General features: G+C 36.2%; 1 protein-coding gene and 1 pseudogene across 6 annotated transcripts in view; one reads left to right on the top strand and one right to left on the bottom strand.

Annotated features, from left to right (window-relative positions):
* Nr6a1 (nuclear receptor subfamily 6 group A member 1) overlaps positions 1-24,300 on the bottom strand; it is a 203,091-nt gene that overhangs the window by 103,926 nt on the left and 74,865 nt on the right. The window contains exon 1 of one of the 6 annotated variants that reach the window (XM_047524195.1): positions 7,322-7,417. The exons of the other annotated variants lie outside the window; for them this stretch is intronic. Within the exon in view, the coding sequence (XP_047380151.1) occupies positions 7,322-7,370 (49 nt within the window). The 5' untranslated portion in view covers positions 7,371-7,417. Of the gene's footprint in view, positions 1-7,321; positions 7,418-24,300 lie in introns of those variants that run through there. 6 annotated transcript variants of the gene reach the window in all.
* On the top strand, positions 8,898-18,393 carry LOC124964750 (pre-mRNA 3' end processing protein WDR33-like; annotated as a pseudogene).

Genomic DNA, 24,300 nt, shown 5'->3' with positions numbered 1-24,300 from the left:
GCATTAATGTGCCTCCCTTCCCTTTGATATAACCTTACACTCCAAGGGGGAAAAAAGGGATCCTTTCTCCTTTCCATAAAATGACCTCAATCATTACCATAACCAGGTCAGAAATGTGGCTGAACCCAGGCCCTAAATACATCCTTTCCCATATCTGACTTCAAGCCATAATTCAACAGCTCACATTTAAGAGGCCAGGTCTTACACCCAGTTATTATTTTAAGAAGGCAAGATTAGCTTAGAGCTAGGCTGTGTAATGAGGTATAAGTGCTTTGGGAATCTGTGGGTTCCCAGCATAACTAATGAGTACTGTCAATTATATTCTGCCCAAGATATGGACAAGCAATTTCAAGTGGCCAACAGCTCTTTAAAAAATGAAGCACTGTCAAAATATATATACTCTACTGTCATGTGTATCTAAAAAGAACAAATAAAAAAGAAAAAAAAATGCTGAAGCAATATCAGAGGAAGAAAATTTCTGCCCCTTCCTGCAGGCTCTGCTTTGGGAAATTTACATTTTATGTAGCTATTATTAAGGTCATCTATGCTTTTTCCCTTTCATTTCATTAAAGGTTATTGTCACTAGGGAAGCTATTCCAGGTGGAAGAATAAACAAAGGCTTTTGAATCAAGCTCTGGTTCAAGTCCCAGTTCTACCAATCCTTGCCACATGACACTGGACACGATGCTGAACCTCTCAGAGTCTCAGTTTTCTCACCTAGCATGTTTTTCAAAGTTCAGGTTATTCCTTTAGTAGGCTGTGAAATCAATTTAGTGGCCTGCAAATAACACTCTTAAGAAAAAAAATTAAGTAAGAAGGGGAAAAATATCATATTACACATTTAACTACATGAAAATACCAGATGCCACTGACTTACGATAAAATAGGACTATAAGTATTTGTAATTTTTTTGTATTTTTCAGTTTTTGAGAATTAAAACTAATGTAGACCAAATGTTAGCAATCAATGTTAGCTGAATGCAATCTTCTTTGTAAATACTAAGGAAGTTCCTCTTTACTTCTCAATTTCAGCTTCCCAGTAATATGCCTTTAACTACTTCATATTAACAGAAGTTAATCAATATTATTTGCCCAAGACACATTCTTCCAAATTACTGACAAAAATCAGGTCTAATTAAAAAATGAACTTTATCCTAAATTAATACAGAGAACCAGGCTGCAAAACTCTATTCAATAACAGTGATGTGTGAAAATACCTGAAGAAGCTCTTGTTAGATAAACCCTTTCTGTGTGGAAAAGGGCAATCAAACCAGTATTAGACCCAGTACTGCTCTGAAAGAAGTATCATTCTGCCAGGACACTCAGAGCTGGCTGCTGACAAGTGAAAAAGCCTTCCCAGTCTGGGAAAGACCTGGTGCCCGTGGTTCTATGGGGACCAAACACAGACAAGAACTAGGAGAGGTGGTCTTCTTTGGCCAACAGAATAAGTTTAAAACTACATAATGTCCTACCATTTGGGGAAAAATACACCTGTGAGAAAACTTAATTTTCTTACAACTGCTGACAGGGTGCTATGTGATAGGGCCCTGCCCCACCTTTCCAAAGTCCCTCCTACCTGCATTCATTTCACTTTAGCCATACCACCTTTTCTGCTCCTCAGATTTCCTCTGCACATCATGAAACCTAACTACCAGAAAGCTACTGCTCCTAACACCCAATGAAAGAATATTGGTTTGGAACCAGTGTTTAGGCTAAATCTCATGCTTTCAGACCCAGTGATAATCATCCTCACTGTGAAATCTGCCTCTGGAGTCCTAAGAGATAGAGTTCACATACATTGCTGGTGGGACTGCAGATTGGTGCAACCACTATGGAAAGCAGTATGGAGATTCCTCAGAAAACTTGGACTGGAACCACCATTTGACCCAGTCATCCCATTCCTAGGTTAATATCCAAAGGACTTAATATCAGCATCCTCCAGTGACATAGACTTATCAATGTTTGTAGCAGCTCAATTCACAAAAGCTAAACTATGGAACCAACCTAAGTGCCCTTCAACATATGAATGGATAAGAAAAACTGTGATGTGTATATATATATATATATATATATATATATATATATATATATACACACACGGTGGAATATTACTCAGTCTTATGAAATTATGGCATTTGCCAGTTAAATGGATGGAACTGGAAAACATTATGCTAAGTGAAGTAAGTCAATCCCAAAGGCCAAATGTTTTCTCTGATATGCAGATGCGAATTCACAATTGGGGGGGGGGGGTGGACAGAGGTATTCTAGACTAGAGAGGGAAATGAAGGGAAGGGAGGGGGGATGGGGGTAAGAATGAGAGTAGAATGAATTGAACGTTATTACCCTATATGCATATATGATTACATGACCTGTGTATTTCCATATCATATACAACCAGATGAATGAGAAGTTATATTCCATTTATGTATGATGTGTCTCTGTCATATATAACTAATTAGAAAAATTTTTTAAAAAGAGTTCAGATCCCAAGTGTATCTCTTAAAAATGCTATGAGAACTTTGGCAATTTATACCATCTATTAAGTGAAGATAAATTATCTCTTATGGGCTGTTTTGAAAATTAAATAGGTTAAACATATTGTTTATTGTTTCACAGTGCGTGGCATATTACAAAAACTCAATAAAAGTTATTATTTATTCATTCACATTTTTTCAAACTAATGTTTATTGATATCTACTTTGTAATAAGTCCTGTGCCTAAAGAAGAGGCACAAGGCACAATTCAAGAGGAAATGGTCAGGCTGGAGATGTAGCTCAATGTCAAGAGAACCTGCCTTGCATATGTGAGGCCCTGGGTTCAATCACCAGTGCTACAGACACACACAAAAAGGAATTGGTCATGGTCCTTGCCCTGTAACAGCTTGCAGTAATTATAATAGGAAATATAAACCCATAAACAATAAGTATAACACAATTAGTAGGAGTGCAGATTGTACTATTTCTCATCACAGCAGGAAGGATGAAAAGAATCTTTCCTTCATTAGCAAACCTGTTATTAAGGACTAGTTTCTAGAGTGAAGGCACATCAAAACCCTTCCAACTTATACAATAGAAAGAGCTCCTGAGATGGGTCAGAGCAGAGGCCCTCGCAAGATTTTAAGAACAATTGTTTTAATAGCCAAAAAGTGGAAGAAATTCAAGTGTCCATCAACAAATGAGTGGATCAAAATAGACTCTACTGTCATGTATAACTAAAAAGAACAAAATTTTAAAACACAGATGAACCAATAAAATGTGGCATATGCATACAATTTAGTGTTATTCAGTCTTTAAAAGTATGGAAATTCTCATTATCTACAACATGGATGAACCTTGAAGACATTATGCGGAAATAAGTCAGCATGATGGGCTCACTTATTTCATAGGGCTGGGACTGTAGTTTAGCACTTGTCTCACCTCTGTGAGGTACTGGGCTTGATCCTCAGCACCACTAAAAAAATAAAATAAAGGTATTGTGTCCATCTAAAACTAAAAATATTTTTTAAAAAAATAAGCCAATCACAAAGACAAATATTGTATGATTCCATTTATACTGGATACCTAAAACAGTCAAATTCATAGAGACAGAGAGTAATGATTACTAGGGGCCAGAAGGGAGGGAGGAATGGCAAACTAGTGTTTGACAGGTAGAGTTTTAGTTTTGCAAGATGAGAAGATTTTGATGGTTGGTGGTGATGATTGTAGAACAATGTGAATGTATTTAATGTCACAGAACTCTTTACTTAAAAATGGTTAAAATGTTAACACTTGTTTATATTTTTACCACAACTTTTAAAAATTAAAAAAAAAAAAATCTGTGGGTTAAAGAAAAGAGAGAAGGCTTGGGATGTAGCTCAATGGTAGAGCACTTGCCTCGAGTTTGCAGGGCCTGAATTTGATCCTCAGCATTGAAAAAATAAATAAATAAATAAATAAATGCTCATCTCCTTCTTCTCTGACTTTGTGCATCCTTAAATCTCGCAGCACATCAACCCAGCTTTTCTCAGAACAGAGAATAATTTTAGCAAAATCCTCATACAAAAGATGTTGTACAATACAGTAAACACCTAAAAAATTACAAGTACACAAAACATTCAAACCTAGACATTCAAACCTAGAATTTACAGCAAATTAGATACTTAGACAGTGACCATGGAATTATTTCAACAAGTGTGAGAGAGGTAGAAATAAACCAAAGTATATATGTCTAAGTACTGATTCAGAACTATATAATCTAGCTCCTTGAGAGAAAAGTCAGTCTATGGGAAAAAAATGACTGGTCTATGTAGAGTAGATTTTATATATCAGAGTCGAGGTCTCATAATACAACTTTATTGCTTCAGTTTTTTTAAAAAGTGTCAATTTGCATTAAACAAAGCAACTGCCACGTACTAAACAATGTCACAACTTACAGTCCTATATAATGACCTGGTTTCCCAGTGGCATGAAAGATGGGAAATAAACTCCAAGGACCCCAGTTTTGACAGACTTAAGAGGGCAGAGTGCGGTTGTCTTATATGATTAAAAGTTATGTCACAGCTTATTGGGGCCTGTGCTTTCATAGCTTCCCCTTGGCAATCCCCAAATGTGACTAAGGACTGGGATAAAAGTGATGGTCTCATAAAGGGGATGGTAAGAGATAAAGTTTCTTCCTAGTATGTTCGAAGATTCCAGAATCCAAAACTTCTCTCCTGTTCATCCATCCAACTTTCATTAAAAGCAATTTACACCATCTAGAAAAGCTTCAAAGTCAAATACTACTTTTTACCTTATCAAACCCATAAAAACCAGAACTAAGGGGTGGCCTATATATAAAATCTTGTTAGGATCACAATAAATTCTCAAATCAAATAACTGATTTAAATTAGAGCCTAATTCATCAACAATAAGGTGACATAGATTCAGGCAAAAATCAGCTGCCTTCTGGCTTTTTAGAAACACAAGCATTTCTCCTGACACAAGAATATAGGTGTAAGCAACCTCTGGATGGGTAGTGCCACCAAACAAAAGCAACACCTTCAAAGTCTCTCCCAGTTACTAGAAGCAGCCAGATACTCAAACTGCCAGTCCTGAATTACGGCCTCTGAATGGTGAGAGCTTCACATTTCACTGATCAGGGCACAGCCCAATCAGAAGACAAACCCCTGCACTGCCAGAGACCAGCAAATCCGCTTTCTTCCAGTGTGCACATGACTGAATGTGCTTCTGTCCATCATCTGGGTCATATATAGTTCAATGCAAGCTGAGCAGACAGGGCTGCAAGGAAATCTGGCGCGGTTCAATACCTTGTCTAGCCTGGGTTCCAGTATCTAATTTTTTTTTTTTTTTTTTTTTTTAACTGACAAACTCATTTCTCTACCGGGACATGATGCTGTGCTGGTTGGAAGTTCCATTTCTACAGCAAGAATCCTATCTGGAAGCACAGAAGTTGTCCTTTAGCCACAGCAGCTTGAACTTTTTTGATTGTTGTTGCTGCTTTCTCCCATCACCCCCATCCCCTTTGACAAAGATCCAACTGTAAAAAGTCTTACGTAACAGTTCAGGACTACTTCGGTTCTTTTACTGGGTAAGCACTTTCAATTTGTTTTTTGTTTTTGTTTTTTGTTTTTGTTTTTTTAACTAAAAAACATTTTAAAATTGAATCTGTTGAGAGGCTTAACTAAAATCATTTAAGTAATTTGTGTAGTGAAATACTGTCAGTGAATTTTTTAGTCTCATTTCTGCACGTGCTCCTTTGTTCTCAGAACAGAAGCTTTTATACATACCCCATAACGCAGCTGGAGAAGAGTTATGAAGTCAGTTATTATAAGGAACACAAAGGTTGCTTTGCATTCTTTGCCTTTAGATAATGAATTTTGTATTTGTTTTCTTAAAGCAGAGTTAATTAAAGAAGGAAGAAATTCACAAAAGAATAAACTGTTGGAGAATCTAGCAAAGTTTGAAGTTATTACCACCTTTTCTATCTAGTTTTGTGTGGCCAAACACTTGTGCCGCCTGGGGCGGTGGGGGTAGAGGCAAGCATAGACAGAGAGGAACTAAGCCAGACATGGACAAAGGCATGAGCCAAAACCAGACAGTCCTGGCCGTTCGATAGGCCAGCAGTGGGTGAGACAGGTCAGCCAGCTGCAGGGGCGGGAGGGGGGAAGGGGCATGGATGCGTGAGGTGCTCATGCGTGCGATCGTGACTAGATTCTGAAACTGCCAGCCATTTTCCCAGCTATGCTTTGTACAATCTAAAGGAATGTATCTCTTCTGAAGCAGTCTTGCCAGAGCCCAGTGAGAGAAAGGAGTTATGATAAATACCCCAACGTATGGAATCAGAAAATACTGAGAACTGGGGTGGGCTACAGGGAATGCAGAGGGTGTGGAAATTTTTTAGTGATCTGGAATGTGTTGAGTGACAGGAAGTGCCCCAAGCCTCTCCCTCCCAACCAACTCTTCTCAGTCGCGCCTGCTTTTGTCTAACTCTTGTAATCTACACACTACTGCTTACAAAGCTGTCTGAGTTTAAGACAAAAAGAAACATAAAAGACTCTACGTTTCATAGTACCTGTGATATGGAAGAATGTAAAAACACAGCCCTTCAAGTCTATGGAAATTTTTTCAGGAATACAGAAGAAATATAAAATAATTTTCCATGGATAAATGAGAATCTAGATTACAGTCCAGATTCAAATTTGCTTTTTTTTTTTTTTTAATCCTGATTTGGTAATACTTATAAATGTTTAGGTTTGTTCCTTAATTTGAAAGAGTCTTGTTTAGTGAAAATACTGCATTTGAAGTTTTCTCTAGTTTTTATGTAAAAATCTGGATTTGGGGAGAAAAAAATTCAAAGTAGTAGAGTGCACAAAAAAAAAAAAAAAAAAAAAAAAAAACAGAAAAAGGAGGATTTATCCTTTCATTGGTGGAAAGTATTTTGAAGAACTGGTTTCTTGGAAAAAGCAGATCTCTCTTACTTTCTGCTTGTATGCCATATAGATAACTTTATGCTACAATAAATGGAAGATTAAAAACTTTTGAGAGAAATTGATGTTCTAAATTAATAATAACTTGCGATTTTCCCCAAACTTCCATATTCTCAAAAGAGACTAAAACTTAACAGAAAAGTAGCCAAATAATTAAATGGCTAACCCTACTTCTGGGAGTATGAAATGTAACATTTGTGCACATAAAATGGTATTCTGGAACGTTTCTACCGCCTACCACAAAGGATGTTAGTGGTCAGCCTAGGAGTTAATCTTTCCTAGCGTGGCTCTGAGCCTTCATGCCGAGCAGACGTTATTCACATGACGATTCGAAAAGTCCATTCATATATCTCACTACCTGGATTTGAATAGAAACCAGACAGCAATTCTTCAGTTCCAGCCACCATTCGCCCCACTGGACAATAGCGATTTGTTAGCACAGAGTCACAGGCTGTGGGACACAAAGCTTGGAGCTGCAGAAAGATGGGGGATTCAGAGAACAGGAAATTACAGGCTCGATACACTCCTGGCAGCTCTGAGAATACAAAAAAAAAAAGGCAACACAGAGATGCCATGTTTAAGAGCTACTTCTAGCTTTTTTTAAACCACCTCCAATGTCATAAAAGCTCTATTGTGGAGTACATAAAGTCACGAGTTCCATGTGCTCTCTTTTCTCACTCCAGGGAATTTCATTCAATGCCCGGCACAGTCAGAAATATCAAAAGCATCCAGAGTTGATTGGTTGTATGCTGTAGTAGAAAGGACAGGAGCATTATATAAACATCAGGGGAAAATATACTTAGTACAAGTAACACATAATAAAATATCTTTTAAAAATTATTTCATAAGACCAGATAATCAAAATATAATCAAATATATCAAAACTCTTAGGGGACTAATTTTTTCTCTAAGATATCAAATAAAATTATTATTTAATTCTGTCAAAAGTGTTTTTTTAATATATACCCAATTTTTAAAACAATCTTACATATAAAACTCCTGAGTTCTGGGTTGTATTTGCCAAAATAAAAATTAAAAATCAAATCCCCAAGCACTTTATTTGGAATGTTGTTAGTTATCAAATTATTGTAGCTCCCTGGTTAAATCTAAAAATTGCCTCTACATCACTCTCTTGAGATCTAAAAATTAAAATGAATGGATATTCTAGGCGAGGGAGGAGAGAGAATTCTCCAATTTCGATCAATGACAAGAGGGAAAGAGTATATACACTCTGTCCAGGCCCTCATGCTATAACCTGAGCACCAAAAAGCAAAACTGGTGTCCATATCAATAAGAAAAGGAGACCCTGAACAAGGAAACTGTAATTGGTTTTGTTCTTCTGTAATGCACTAGCAAAACCAAGATATCATATCTGAAAGATTCATCAGATGAGATCATGAACAACCAAACAGGGCTATGGAAACATGAATTGTTCTCCTCTATCTCCTTATATGATAATATGGTTTTAAATTGAACATATACCAGATTTACTGTTGCTAGCATACAAATCAGCAACCTTTAAACTACCAACAACTGAGTTCCCTCATTCTATCATCACTCATCAAACACAATCATCAGTTACTGTCTCAAACTGGGCTGTCCAATACAGTAGCCACTAACCACACGTGGCTGTTTGGGTTTAAACTAATCAAAATTAAATAGACATTTCAGTTCTTCATTTTGTACTAGCCACATTTCAAGATCTCAACAGTCTTATGTGACTAGTGCCTATCATACTGAATAGCCCAGATATACTTCTATTACTGCAGAAAGTTCTACTGGACTGTGATACAAACCAACCCATGCATACCTGCCTTCAACTATATATCCAGCTTGACATGAAAAAAAATTTTAAGAAAAAATACAATGACAAGTATGATAAAATAGCTAGTAATATAACACTTGGCAGATGCTTATGAAAGTATCTAAAATCAATGGCAAGAAAGGAGGTCCAGATCCACTTGCATTTCTTGGTCTGCAATGAAGAGGTTATGAAGAATATTAAAGACAGCAGTGGCAGACAGGTAGTTGTGGCCAGAATAAGGAAAATGTTCCACAATGGTGCTAATTTAGTGTCAAAAAGTTCTTCATAAATATGTGGCAACTAATTCTATAGTTATCTTTACAGCATCACTGTAATGGACAATATGGAATAACAAAAAGGAAGCAAGGGCCTTGAAGTAAGTCAGAACTGGGTTAGTTTATTACCAGCATCCACTTTATCAGCTATATGACATAACGCAAACTAACTTACCTCTCTGAGATATGGTATGTTTAACTGCAAAATAGGGAAAGAACCATGCTACAGTATGTATATAAAGCATATAAAGCATTTAGAAAGGTGCCAAGCACATATTAGAAATTCAAACAAGGGTAGGTATTATTTATTACATTTTACCCCTTCAGTCAATGTGACTCTTTGTAGACACTTCAAAACACAAGGCAAGCCTTCACAGGCAACTATGCCAGAAAATAAGTATTGCCCATGTCACAGAAATTCAACTGAATAAAATGAAAATATATGGAGACTAGACATCTTTTCCCACCACTGCCCCATGCACCTTGGCTTTGCCAGAAAAACTCATGTCATATTTGGATCAAATAACCAGCAGAGTCCCTGTGTGTTCAAAGACTTTTATTTATAGACTTTTCTGGGCATAGGTGACAGACAGGAGGACCATGTTCTACAGTTAAAAAGTTAAGAGGTACATGTGCACTATTAAATTAGTTAAGGGGGAAAAAAAAAAAAAAAACAGTATCCAAATACTGGGAACTCAACCCCTATTCAAGAAAATGGAAAAAAGCTATTTTAGAATTGTGTTATTTAGATGACGGAAGCATACTGGAAAACTTTAGGTGGAAATCCTTTAAGAAACATCGAATTAGAACTTTATTTTTTTTTTTAACAAGAAAAATTTAAACCATCTACATTAGAGTAACAGTACAGATAATAGGCAAAATATCCAATGATTGATGGCCTTTCATTACTGTGAACTTGGTTTATGGTGAACACCAGAAGCAATGAGTGGAACCTCCTCTCAAGGCTTTAGTAGTTTAAAAAACAAAACAAAACAAAAACAACAACAACAACAAAAATAAAAACCTAAGGGACTTCCATGACTACATGTCTAAAACTCCAAATCCACCATCAAAGGGAATGGATGAGATTCTTAAGACTCTGATATCATTCTCAACCTATTTATTTTATTCCTGCGTGGTGTCTTGGGGTCAAGTGAGCATGTGTTGGAATTCTGGCTCCATTGCTTATTTACTGTGGGATCTTAAGTAAGTCACTTCCCTCTTCGTCATTCACATAATAGAAATATTAATGCCTTCCTGTCAGGTTGGTTTAAAGCTCAAGGATCATGAATATAAAACACCTAAGGCCGTTTTTTGGCAAATGGAAAAATGCTCTGGAAATGCCAATTCTATGAAAAATTTTAAGGCTTGAGGTCTAGTTCGCTGAGACCTTCCCGAGACACAGAAAATGGGCTAATTCAGAGCACATGCTATCCTCTGTTTAAAATTTAAATTAAAACAAACATAAATATAAAAATTGTCAATACTACACAAAGAATTTAAAATCTTAGAAAAGATTTACTAGGCAAGCACCCTACCACTAAATCACATTCTCTGCTCTTTTTTTGTGTGTAGGGGGGCGGGGGGTGTTACTGGGGATTAAACCCAGGGGCCCTTAACCACTGAGCCACATCCCTAGTCCTTTTTTATATTTTATTTAGAGATAGGGTCTCACTGAGTTGCTCAGGGCCTTGCTATGTTGCTAAAGCTAGCTTTGAACTTGTGATCCTACTGCCTCAGCCTCCCAAACTGCTGGAATTATAGGCGTGTACTTACAGCTCTTTTTATTTTGAGGCAGGATCTTACTAAATTACCCAGTTGTCCTCAAACGTGGGGATCTTCCTGCCCTGGTTTCCCAAGTAGTTGAGATTGCATGCATGTGCCACCATAACTAGCAGAAAATTTATCTTTCTTAAAATCAAAACTACAGAAATTCTGGAGAAAATATTTTCCTTCATCATCAGTGGACACATTTTAAATTTGAAAATAATCCTATAGAAGCAAGAAATAGCAGGTGTTTCATTTTGGGGGTGGGCAGGTGTACCAGGGGTGCTTAACCACAAAGCTACAAGCCTAGAAATTTTTAAATTTTTAAATTTTGAGATAGGGTCTTGCTAAGTTGCTTAGAGTCTCACTAAATTGCTGAAGCTGGCCTTGAACTTGTGATCCTCCTGCCTCAGCCTCCTAAGTACCTGGGATTACAGGCATGTGCCACCGAGCTTAGCTAGTAGGTGTTTCTTAACGATGTGGTATAGTAGAAAATTTAAAACAGAGGTGTTTCTTCCAGAAACTGGCCGATCTAGATATGAATTTATATCTTAGCTTTGCCACTATCTAACTAGGTGATTTTCGATAAGTCAGTTCTCTGAGCCTCTATTACCAGTTGTAGTCCAAAAATACATTCATACTAGAGCCTAAAGAACAAATAGCACTTAATGACGAGAATTTAGATTTGCCAGAAGATAGTCACGAAATTCAGTTCTCCAATATCTAACCACCATGTTTTATACAAACACTTTAGCAAATAGATACATATAAGTGCATATATAAATAAATAAATAAATAGGTCTGTTATCATGGATTTCCATGAATGCCATCATGGATAAAATATGGAAAAAGTTCCTGAAGATCTGCAGTAGATGGTTCTGTCTCCTTATTAATTGCTAAATCAAGCAGAGCCCTCTATATCCAGTCATTCAACTAACAAATTATATTAAGCTCCCAGCAAGTATCATGAACAGGGCTGGACCCAGGTTGAATGGTAAAAATAAAAAGTTCCTGCCTTCATGGAGCTGATTAGTTACAAAATGAGGTAAGAAAGGGCCAAAACCCCCATCGTAGGGTAGGGAACTGAGTTCTGAAACCTTGAGAATGGGTTCAATAATTTGGAGAAATGTTTTATCTTCTGTTGAAGTCAAATATTCATAAGATAATGAGAAAATGTACACACTCAGTTCCATTTGAGTCAAGCAAAGACATATGCTAAACTACAGAATCTTAATGGATTTTTCAATGGAATTGTTAAGTCATTAAAGAAATGAAATATGTTCAAACACAAAGACTGGTTTCGCAAAGGGCATTAAGATCTGTGGTAAACCTCTATCATATAAAAACTGAGTCTCCTTTTGATGGATGCTCAAAAACAAGACAATTTCTGGAGGGGATGAAATAAAGGGAGTCTGGACAAGGAATGATGTTCTAGGAGTAGACTATGATACACTGGAGCATTAAATGCAATACATATTTCCTCTCATCTTCATCCCTAAGACACATTCTTGGCACTTACCATTTCCTTTGATGATGCATGCCAGGACTCCATGATGACACAGCTAACTAGTATTCAACCCATGACCAAGCTGGCACTTGGAAATCAAGAATATTTGAGATGGTTAATTATAAAAAGAAGGGAAGGCTAGAGTCATAATTGGGTTTCTGTGGAAATTCATCTTGCAGATCAGAACCCTTATGCCTATAAGGTATCTAAATATTAACACCTTTCCAATTGGGATTGCTGTCAGAGACTATACAATGCATCCACATGTGCCACAATGACACAATATAACCTCCACAGAACCTCCCAAGATCCAAAAGTCCCAATCAAGAAATTCCCATTCCAGTTTACTTGTTTATAGAATATGGATTTCCACCTAGATTTTTCTCACTAGTAAAGACTCAATTATCATGTGGATTTTGCTCCTTTGTTCACTAAATATCAGAGTCAAACTGGAAAAGATGTCTGCAAAATGTACTTGAAGCAAATTAGACCATTGTAATAAAAAAGGAAGACCTTTAGTTATCTGTCACTGTGACCTAGATTTTTGTGGAATTACTTCCATTTGGCTTTCTAATAGCAATATAATTTGTCAGACTCATTTCGCTGAATAATCCAATATTACCAGATCACAACAAATCCTTTTGCTTGACCCTTAACAAATTTCTAGGTACATAATTCATTCATTCAAGGGGTATCTGTTCAGTGCTTCCTACATGACAAACTCCATTATATGCACAGACTATATAGTTATTAGTAAACAAGACATCCCATCCTTGGGTGCTATAGTCATTAAAGCTTGAATCTAGTCTCAGTTTGATCATTCACTGTGTGACTCCAGATAAATTTGTCTCTCAATCTCAGGTCCGTCCTCTGGAGCAAAAGAATGGGAAATAATACTACTTCATAAGGCTGTTGTGAAAATTACACAACGTTTGTATCTAGCATAATGCCTTAACATCATAAATTTCATCTTACAGTAACACAGAAGCTATGGCTTTACAAATTGCAGAAATTACTATTATCCACCCTGCTTTCATATTCATGCATAAAAGAATCAATCTAGTTTTAAAAAGAAGTTTCAAAGGCATAAATGTATCTCAAATATTTGCTACAGATGTTAAGGGTAAACAGAGTAAGAATTGTCAATGGATAAAACTCAACATTCTAGCTATTATAAAGTTCCTGCCTATATAAACCAAAAACATGAGGTAGCAAGAATACATGATGTTAACAGTAAAATAGGTCCTGTACCCAAACAGATTTCAAAGGATAGGCACTTTATTTCTAGTAGTATTACTATTTCAGGCATTTAATTGAAAACTGTACAAAAGAACTCTATATAAAAGATTTGGAATCACAACTTCTGCCTTAGGTATGAAGAAAGCACTTCTTTTCCTCTTAAGATTATTATAAGTCTCATAACAATTTTCTCTGAAGGCAAATTCTTAGGCTGATTGCAGTGATATACATCATAAAATATTTTTACACCTTATATGCTTACAGTAACTAGGCTGAGAAGCACGAAAATTATGAAGACAAAAAAGTATTCATAATTGTAAGAAAATTATTCATAATCCCATTACCTAAAGAAAACTACTGTCAACATTTGGTAAACTTTCTTCTAGTCTTACTTTGTAGCTACTAATTTTAATTTATTAGAAACTTTTTAAATACTGGGAATTTTTCTGTCTTTATACACATCACCTAATCTGTACAGAAACTTTTGATTTTTGAGTGGCACATGTCATAATTCCAATGACTCGGGAGGCTAAGACAGGAGGATCACAAGTTTAAGGCCAGCTTCAGCAACTCAGTGAGATTCTGTCTCAAAATAAAAAGTTTTTAAAAGGGCTAGGCAGGTAGCTCAGTGGTAAAGCACCCCTGGGTTAAATCCCCAGTACAAAAAAAGAGATAAAGAGAGAGAATTTAGATTTTGTTTTTAAAAGATAAAATTTGTGATCTATAACCCCAAGAGAAAATCTTTATTAACATCTTAGTGTGATTCATATGCAACAGAATCAATTCTAAGTATTTTTATATCTTGATTTATTCACTTATAAGCATTTCTCAAGTTATTAAAAGGGCTTTTACAGATATCTAGATGGTTTCTGGTTATTCTCTATTATAAATACTTTAATAGACATACTTAGTATAGAAATCATTATCCACATTTCTGCTAATTTTTGTGGTCTAATTTATACCCCTGATGCAGGAACTGATAGCACCTGTCTCACCCTAAGCTCACAAATACTGAGAATGTGCTATATATAATTAGCTGGTACCCAAATATAATAAAGAACAGAACAGAACTCTGTTTGCTCAATTATCAAAAAGGAAAACTCAAAGTCAAATAAGAACAAGAAAGTACAAGAGGTCTTCCTCATGAGACAAAGTATAACCCTATAATTGCTAGGTAGTTGATAGCAATGTTGAACACCTTCTAATAGGATGAAGTATACATAAATTTAACACTAGACTCTAAAAATTTTATAAGTAAAAACAAACCAACTAAACCAAACAATTTTTCTTATGGATATATTTCATTACTTGGAACCAATGAATGGATCAACAATGTGTCCCATCATTGTAGGGGACAGGGGAATGACATGAAAAACTGCTGATAAAACAAGATACATAAAAATCAACATTTTCATGTCTAAGTCATATTCAACTTTTAGGCTTCACAAACAATATTAAAGATGGATACTTATTTTTGACTTTCCAAATATAATAGAAATTCTATAATTCTTATTGAATGTTATCTATTCAACAAATACTTATTGAGTGACAACTTTGCTTCAGGTAATTTCATTTAGATGGAAAGTTAAAAAGTACTCTTTTCCCAAACAACTTACACCGAGTATTCTTTAGCATTCTCTTAAATCATACAACCTTTGCCCTGCCTAATTGTCGAAATAACACATCTCTGACTATGGCTAGAAAAAAGGAAAGAAAATATTTCAAGACACTGTCCTGAATGATCACTGTACTGATTTTCAAAAATAAAAATTTCTTTAGAGGAAAAAAAGTGAACACAATTCAGTTAGATTCCTTTCATGCTACCTCTTACCAGTGCAGTTATGTTTACCTATGGTCAAGAGGAATGTAAACACTGGCAGGAAGAAAAAACTTAACAGAATAATAAAACTATCATTTTTCATTTCCTTGTTATTTTCTCTATATAGCCTGTTTGAGTCCTATACGAAAGATTTGGCACCCGCTCCCTTCATTATCCTCTTACCCTCACAGCTGAAGTTTGTTTGTTTGTTTGTTTGTTTGTTTGTTTAAGTACCGGGGATTAAACTCAGTGGCACTCATCCACTGGGCCACATCCCCAGTCCTACTTTTTATTTTGTTTAGAGACAGGGTTTCACTGAATTGCTTAGTCCCTCACTTTGCTGAGGCTAGCTCTGAACTTGGGATCCTCCTGCCTCAGCCTCCCGAGCTGCTTGGATTACAAGCATGTGCTACCATGCCCAGCTAAGTAAGAATTCTTAATAGAAAATAAGAATTCAGGTTTCCTGAATATCCTGCACTACATAAGAAATCATCACAGTAACTCCATGCACCATAAATGGGACCTCATCGGCTCAGTTTCAAAAGTCATATTTTTAGTAAAGTTTTGCATCTGCTAAAAGACTGATATCTGCCTATACCCAATGTGTTTCAGAGACTCCATCTCCCCAAACAATAGGAAATAACATTTATGGGACTGCTATATATCAAACACTATGCAGTGTTTTTCTAATATTTTTTTCTTTTTCATATATGAGTGTGTGTGTGTTTCTGGGGGCTGAACCCAGCATTCTGCTTCTGATTACATCCCCAATGCTTTCGTTAACTTTTTGAGACAGGGCCTCAATAGAGGCCCAGGTTTATTATTATCAGTCCCCTGTTTTCTCAATGAAGACACTGAGACACTGAAGACTGGAAAGAAATGACTTATCTATTGTCAAAATTGTTAGAAGTCCAGATTTAAACTCAGATGTCTTGTTCTTGAGGATTTTTCATTTCACTATAACCAGTTTGACTTTTTTATGGCTCAGTGATACTTTATCCCCTTTAAATTTTTTTCTGTCAAAGACTAGATAAGTTTTTTCCTATTCTTAACAATGAAAAGAACCAGTTTCTACAATCACAAGGATATGGGACTATATAATGCAATTTTACATACAATTAAAATAGATTTCTGAGGGCTGGGGAGATAGCTCAGCTGGTAGAGTGCTTGCCTTGCAAGCACCAGGCCCTGAGTTCGATCCCCAGTACCGCCAAAAAAAAAAAAAAAAAAAAAGATTTCTGAATGTCATCAAGTATACAACCTAAATTATGCACAGAACTTTTAAAAATAGCTAGATATCATTTATTTATGAGGCTTCAAGTTTCCAGAAAAAGTAAAAACAGAAGTAAAATGAGCTCCTTAAACAGCAAAATGAAGAGTCTTTGATGATAAAGTGCCTATGTCCAAGATGCAGTAGTGTTCAGTTATGAGTTGTTCTCTTTCCCTTAGTGTTTTATTTGCTTCCCTTATGAGGGCAGTTAGAATTCCATGTTTGCTAAAGAATATGCAGGAACGAGGATTGAACTGCCCAAAAATCTGTGGCTAGAGAGCAACTGGTTCATTAGTAGTTTTCATACTGGTCTTCCGATATTCATTTAGCCAGGTACTTATTTAACCATCACTCAACAACAGTACAATTTATCCAGAGAGTCATTGAGTACTTATTTCATAACAAGTCAAACATAAAAATGCCTTAAACTCGCCTACCATGATCTTGCAGTCTAGGAGAAGAGATAAACCTGTAAATAGATTACAGGTGCTATGCTAACGAAAGCCCAGGATGTTATGGAAGCATACAGCAGCAGCACTTAAACTTGGAAGATGACCTGGAGGAGAGAACCAAGGTGAATCTTGAAAGTACAATTTGTAGAAAATAAAAGGGAGATTATCAGGCACCAAAAGCAGTGTGAGCAAAAGTATGGATACTATTGACCAATCAGATATTCAAGAAAACACATGCAGGTCGGCCAGGAAAGGAGGGCATGGTGGAACCAAGGCCCTGCTTGGGGACTGGTGGCGATGGAGAAGATGTAGTATACTAGAAGGACAACATCACCACGGCCACAGAAATTGGTTCTCCTCCTCGTTTTTTCTATATGCCACGGTTCCAACACCAGGCATCTCGACAACTGTTTTATAAATGACCTGACTTTGCACAGCAGCAAGCAATGCAGCAGCTTACCTTTGATGGAAAACGAATGAGAAAAGCTGTAAACCGAAAAACCATAGACTATAATCCATCTGTAATTAAGTATTTAGAGAATAGAATATGGCAAAGAGACCAGAGAGATATGAGGGCAATTCAGCCTGATGCAGGTTATTATAATGATCTGGTTCCACCTATAAGAATGTTGAATAATCCTATGAATGCAGTAACAACAAAGTTTGTTCAGACATCAACAAATACGAAAAGTGTCCAGTATTTGTTGTCAGGTGGACTCCAGAAGGAAGACGGTTGGTTACCAGAGTTTCTAGTGGAGAGTTCACCTTGTGGAATGGACTCACTTTCAATTTTGAAACAATATTACAGGCTCACGATAGCCCAGTGAGGGCCATGACTTGGTCACATAATGACATGTGGATGTTGACAGCAGACCACAGAGGATATGTGAAATATTGGCAGTCGGACACGAAAAACATCAAGATGTTCCAGGCACATAAGGAGGCGATTAGAGAGGCCAGGTTTATACACAATATACCATTTTCTATAGTCCCTATTGTCATGGTTAAATTATTCTCTAAGTGTATTCTGGGTGCAGAGATGCATGGGCTCTGTCAGATTCTGGGAAACTTTCTGCATCCTATAAACAGAATATTTTCCTTGTTTTCACACATTCACCATTTTGCTGGCACCTTTCTGAAGTACTGTTGTCCTGGTATCAGCCCTTGCAATATGTTAGAGATGTACTGTCTGCCACATTTTACACTGGCTTTCTCTTTTCATTTATGGTTAATAATGTGTATACATTATTCCTTTTATTATCTACTGTGTAAGACAAGACTATTTCATTCCAAATAAAGAATTCAGTCTTTGATCATAAAAAAAAAAAGAAAGAAAGAAAACACATGTAATGCAGCTTAAGTTCATGGGGTACAGGGAAAGTTGAGGTTCGAGGGGCTTCCTTGATTAAGTACATGCTGTCAAAGTCACTACCCGCCCTGATGTAGTAAAATTCATTCAACTTATTTAAAAAAAAAAAAAAAAAAAGGTAAATTCAGTTCTATTTTAGAGTTTACATGTCAGTTCCCCCTCAATGTGTTTTAAATACACACTTGTGATGGATGTGACTCTCAAACACAATCACTTCATCTAGCAGTGAGAAACTCTGCTTGAGAAACCCCCAGAAAGTTATCTGAACTGGGTAACTTGTATAGTTGCTCAAGAAAGTCGTCTTAGATTTTTATTTCGATGACTCACAGGAATGAATATACAAATAGGTCCCCAATTAATACTGCATTAAAATTTGTGGTGAGAGAGAAAAATCATCAATGTTTTCTTTGTTAACGGACCCAGTGCAATTAAGATTTTAAAATAATTTTCTCTTCTTTCCCCTACCCCTTCTTTCACATGAATTTAATCAGCATATTGCATGAAATTCTTTTGTTTGATCACTATTTTTAGTTGGTAAGGTCCAAAAAGCTAGGAATAGGAAAGTCTGCATTATATTACTAAATTTTTACATTCTGACGTTAAGTCTTCAGGTTAGCTCTATGCAGAGGTAGTTAGCTTTAAAGTAAAAGTTATGTTTCACTGTTAAAAAATACTGACTGGGAACACGAAACAAGGAAGAAATTCAAAGTGGACAAAGCATAAAGGGTGTGCCTAATTTAAGAGCAATGAGAAAAAGATGTCTAATAACATAAACCCTTAACACATCATGTTAAGGTACTTAGACTGTATCTAAAGATAGTCAGGGTACTGGGTTATCAACAAAGTTAAATGTGCATTTATTTAGCCACTGGGTGGAAGATAGGGTAAAAGTGGGCAAGTCCAGAGGCAAAGAGACCATTTGAGTTTTTGCAGTCAATCAGATGAAATGATGATGAGGTCTTCTAACCAAAATGGAGCAGTAAAGACGCAGAGGGCTAGCACATGCTACAACAACATAGTATGAGGGCATTATGTTAAACGAAATCACAAAAAAAGACGAATAACTCTTTTTTTTTTTTTTTTTTTTTGGCGGTGCTAGGGATCGAACCCAGGGCCTCATGCTTGCAAGGCAAGCACTCTACCGACTGAGTTATCTCCCCAGCCCCCGACAAATAACTCTTAAGATTCCACTTATATGAGGTACCTAAAGTTGTCAAATTCATAGAAACAAAGTAAAATGACAGTTATCAGGAGCTGGGAAGAGGGGAAAATGGGAATTGCTGTTTAATGGATGTGAAGTTTGGCAAGATGAAAAAGTTCTAGACATCTGTTACAATAATGTGAATGTGTGTAACACTGCTTAACCATACATTTAAAAAGAATTAAGATAGTATATTTTGTGTGTTTTAAGCAATTGAAAAAAAAGACGCAGCAGGGTGGGGGGGAACATTTGGAAAAGTTGGTTAGTTTCATGCTATTTTCCTGAATTGCTAAATGAATATGGCTAATTGGGATCTGATTTGTAGGGCACCATGAGTTTCAAATGCCCCAAATATCTCACCCTGGCACTTAACATGCTATTCATCATTTCCTCCATCAAAGTTATTCATTCTTTTAAATAAAGAGCATACTTAAAATATTAATCAAAGAATAACTCAATTGTAAGAAATATTAAGACAGAATAAACAGTAAAACTTTGGACTGGAGGGTGCAGTTCATTGATTGAGCACTTGCTTAGCATGCATGAGGCCCTAGGTTGGATCCCTAGCACTGAAAAAAAAGTTTAAGGATTAAAAAAAAATGAAATCTTGCCTACTTTCATACAAAACTCTATTCCCAACCCAAGGTATTAGTAGTTTGGTGTGACTTCTTCCATAACTTTAATATAAGTACATAGAGAAAAAGTCATTCTTGAAGAACATTCTTAAGTAACTATACCAAAAACATTAATGGTATTTTAACAAGTCCTTGATTCCTGGGCTTGCCCTCGAACTTTTAAACCATGCTGGTGCTCAGTTTTTTAAATTTTTTTTAAAAAATTCTTTAATTCAAGGGTCTAAATACAGTAAAGTACATACATTTCAAATGTATAGTTCAGTGAACTTTTTTTAACAGAGGGAACACCTGAGGAACCAATAAACATATCGAGATTAGAATACCTTGTGCCTTTCCAGTCATTTTATTCCCTCATTAGAAGTAACCACTATTCTGATCTCCATCACCTCAGATTAGTTTAGTCTCTTTTTGAATTTTATATAAAGGGAAATCCATACTATATGTAATCTTGTCTGGCTTTTTTGCTGAACATTTTGTCTAGGAGATTTGTCCATACTGTGCTGCATGTTGTGAGAGTTTCTCCTTACCCCTGCTATACGGTATTAAATTTTACAGATTTTACCACAACTTATTTATCCATTTTAGTGGTAGATATTTAGCTGTTTCCAGTTAGGGACTATTACAAAAAATACTGTCTAAACATTCTTCTACACATCTTTCAGAGCATACTTTATGCATTTTTGTAGACATATGCACAGAAATGGAATTGCTTTGTGTTTGATGCTTATAGAAGCTACTGAAAGTTTCAAAAGGGTTTGTACCAATTTATACTCCACTTCTGCCAACAGTGTGTGTTCCAGTTGTTCTCATCAGCACTTTTGTGTGATCAGTTTTGTTGTTAATTTAGCCAGTCTGTGGGTATTCAGTAGCAGATCATTTAAATTTTTTTCATTTTTCTTTTTAATCTATTAATGCTAAGTACCTTGTATCAGATTTTGATATTTGGGAGCCAGACATAATAAATCTTGGTGACCAACTGATTGGAGAGAAAGAAAAGAAAATCTAGAAATACTGACCAAAAAAATAAAGAAAAAAAAGAAAAAGAAGAAAAGAAAGACATTTGGGAAAAAGGAAAAGGGACAGAAAATGCTCATTTCTAAAGCAATTAGTTTTGGCTTTGCCGCTGGGAATGAATTACATGTGAGATTCAAGAGCTAACTGCAACTACTGAGATTTAGGGGGACACATGCAGGTTCCTATGAGAAAAAAAAATTTTTTTTTAAACAAAACCTTCAACACCAGTCATATATTAGGGGAAAAGAAAAATTTACAATACTAAGGAGACAAGATAAAGTACAGTATTTCAAAAATAGAATTTCACAGATGTTTAATATGCCCCACTATAACTTCTAGAAATCCCTGTAAAGATATGAGAAAGAAATCCATAATGATTAAGCAAATAAACTTTTTTAAAAATTTAAAGCTTTAATAAAAAACAAGCTCAATAAACGCCATCACTTCATGAAGACATCAGATAAGAATCTCCTATTTTAAGACAAAAAGGCCATCTCTGACACCTAACATATTTCTCTCTCGTAAGTATCTGAAGAAGTGAGAAAAGTAAGGGTAATGATCAACCAACAACTATGTGAGAATCAGGCATGAGGAACAAGATTAGGAGCTCTGAGACTGATGGAATTTCTTGCTAACTATTGCTTCCCACCAAAAATTATGTGGTAGCTGAGACATTGGATCTTGAGTCAGGAAAACCTATATTTAAATCTTAGCTTTGTTTCTCCTTAGCTATGTAACCACAGGCAAATGACCTTCTCTAGCTTCAGTTTTCTTATTTCCAAAATGAGAGTAGCAATTATCCACAGAACTGCTGTCTACAGTAGGTGAGATAATACAAGTAGATCACTTAGTACAATGTCTAATAAATTTAAGTTGGTTATTATCTATAAAATGGGGACTGATTCACAGGCCCAGAAGATTAAAAAGTAAAATGACATGTATAATGCCTAGTTACACAGGAGGTACTCTACTCAGATGGTAGATATGTCACTCCTTGCTTCTAGGAAACTACTTCAGTCAGTGTTAAATTGTAAAATGGTATAGTACCAGTAGTGATTAAGACAGGTATAGAGAGAGAATTCTTGAATTCCTTTCCTGGACCTGCCACTTATTATCTGTGTGATCTTAAGCAAGTTATTTACCTTGTTTTGCCTTCTTATTTTCATCTGCAAAATGAAAAAAAAAAAAAAAAAAGTACTATCTTCCTAACTGTTGTAAGAATTAGACAACCCGTATTTTAAGTGTATTACATGTAAATACCTAAAACAAACCAGCCCAGTGGCACACACCTATAATTCCAGCAGCTTGAGGGGCCGAGGCAGAGAATCCCAAGTTCAAAGCCAGCCTCAGCAACTTAGTGAGGCCCTAAGCAACTCAGGGAGATCCTGCCTCTAAGTGAAATATTAAAAAGGGCTGGGGATGTGGCTCAGCGGTTAACCCTAGGTTCAATCCCTGGTGCCAAATAAAAAAAAAAAAAACCTGAAATATAAGTGCTATATAAATATTAGCCGTTATTGTTTAAACAGTGGTACACATTTTGTTTGAGGTTGTTTTGAATTTGGACATGAGCAATTTAATATTCTTCTCATAATTAAGAAGATGCCTAACAAAAGTATTCATATACCCATCCTAAAAAATGGGAGGAAAAAAGTTACAATATAGTAAGAGTATCACTAAGTAAATGTGATCTCACCCATCCATAAGCAGTTGTGAAGAAAATGTATTTTTTGGCTCTGCCTTAAGTGCATAACAATGTAGTTAAAGGGGCCTACATTCCATAGAGAGAAGGAAATCATTTCTTCTACTCTCACCTTACAACAGCCTGATAACTGACTCAGCTAAGGAAACTTGTGCATTCTCATCCTTTTCAGGTAAAAGAAACATTACTTAGAACAGAATAATCAACTCTGGAATCCTTCTTTAAAATGCCTTTCTCCATTGCATAGTTTTTTCCTTCCAAAACACCACATATTGTCTTCCCTGGGTAAGTCAAAAGAGGTATCTAAAGAGGCAAAAAACACAATCAAGTAAGCATACTTAAAAATTTAAAGGAAATCCCACGCTTGTTCTTAGATCATACAGTCGATCCTGTAAGCTGGCTTCTGTAGGTAATTTATAAAGTGAACAAGATACTAAATTCTATGTTTAAGAGTTGTGCCTCTTCCCAGATTGTGACTTCTTTAAAAAAAAATCCTATCACCAGTATCTAGTTCATTGCCTGATACACAAGGAAGGTGGCCAATAGACACTGAATATAGTCAGTGAGTACTTAACCCTTGTGCAAGGCACTGTTTGGTGCCAGAGGGCTCACAGTGGTTTATTTATGTTGATGTCAAACAATTCTATTTAAAATTCAGACAAGGCCAGGTATGGTTAAGGAGCTGCAGCTGCAGTTGCACCTGCTCTTGTCTCAGCAGCAAGCCTACCTCTTCTGCATGCCTGCCCTCATTTCTCTCAAATGATAGGGAGTTAGTCTCATGGAACTTAAGTGTGTAGTCCTTTCTATTCAGGAAAGGAGGCAAACTCCAAACTCGCTGGTTATAAAAACATGATGGTTAGCAAGAGCAGGTGTTGAATAAGCCTGGTACACTTCCAACAAAACTGTGCCACCTACAATTCTGAACAGAGTGCCAGCCTTAATCCATAACATCTGGATTTGCTTCTCTGGCCCGGAGCTTTCTCTGAGAGAAGAGGGTGGGGGAGCAGGTAGTATGCTCCTGCCAGTATGTGTCTATGTAATTGCATACCCAAATACTTTACTTTGGATAAGAATCTAAGACTTGGCAAATGGATCGAATGTAGCACATGGAACTGCCTTAATAGATACCCATGCAAAAGGAAGGGTTTCCTTGCAAAATGTAACTAGGCAAGGTGCAAACTACCCCTTCTCTGTTACAAGTTTGCAGAATTTACCCAGGAGAATAAGTACTTTGGAATTAGTAGGGGAATAAAGCTCAGAAGCAAGTGAGAGGCAAAACAGCACCA

The sequence above is a fragment of the Sciurus carolinensis genome, chromosome 14, assembly GCF_902686445.1.
Source record: "Sciurus carolinensis chromosome 14, mSciCar1.2, whole genome shotgun sequence".
NCBI lineage: Eukaryota > Metazoa > Chordata > Mammalia > Rodentia > Sciuridae > Sciurus > Sciurus carolinensis.
This window is presented reverse-complemented; position numbering and strand designations above follow the sequence as displayed.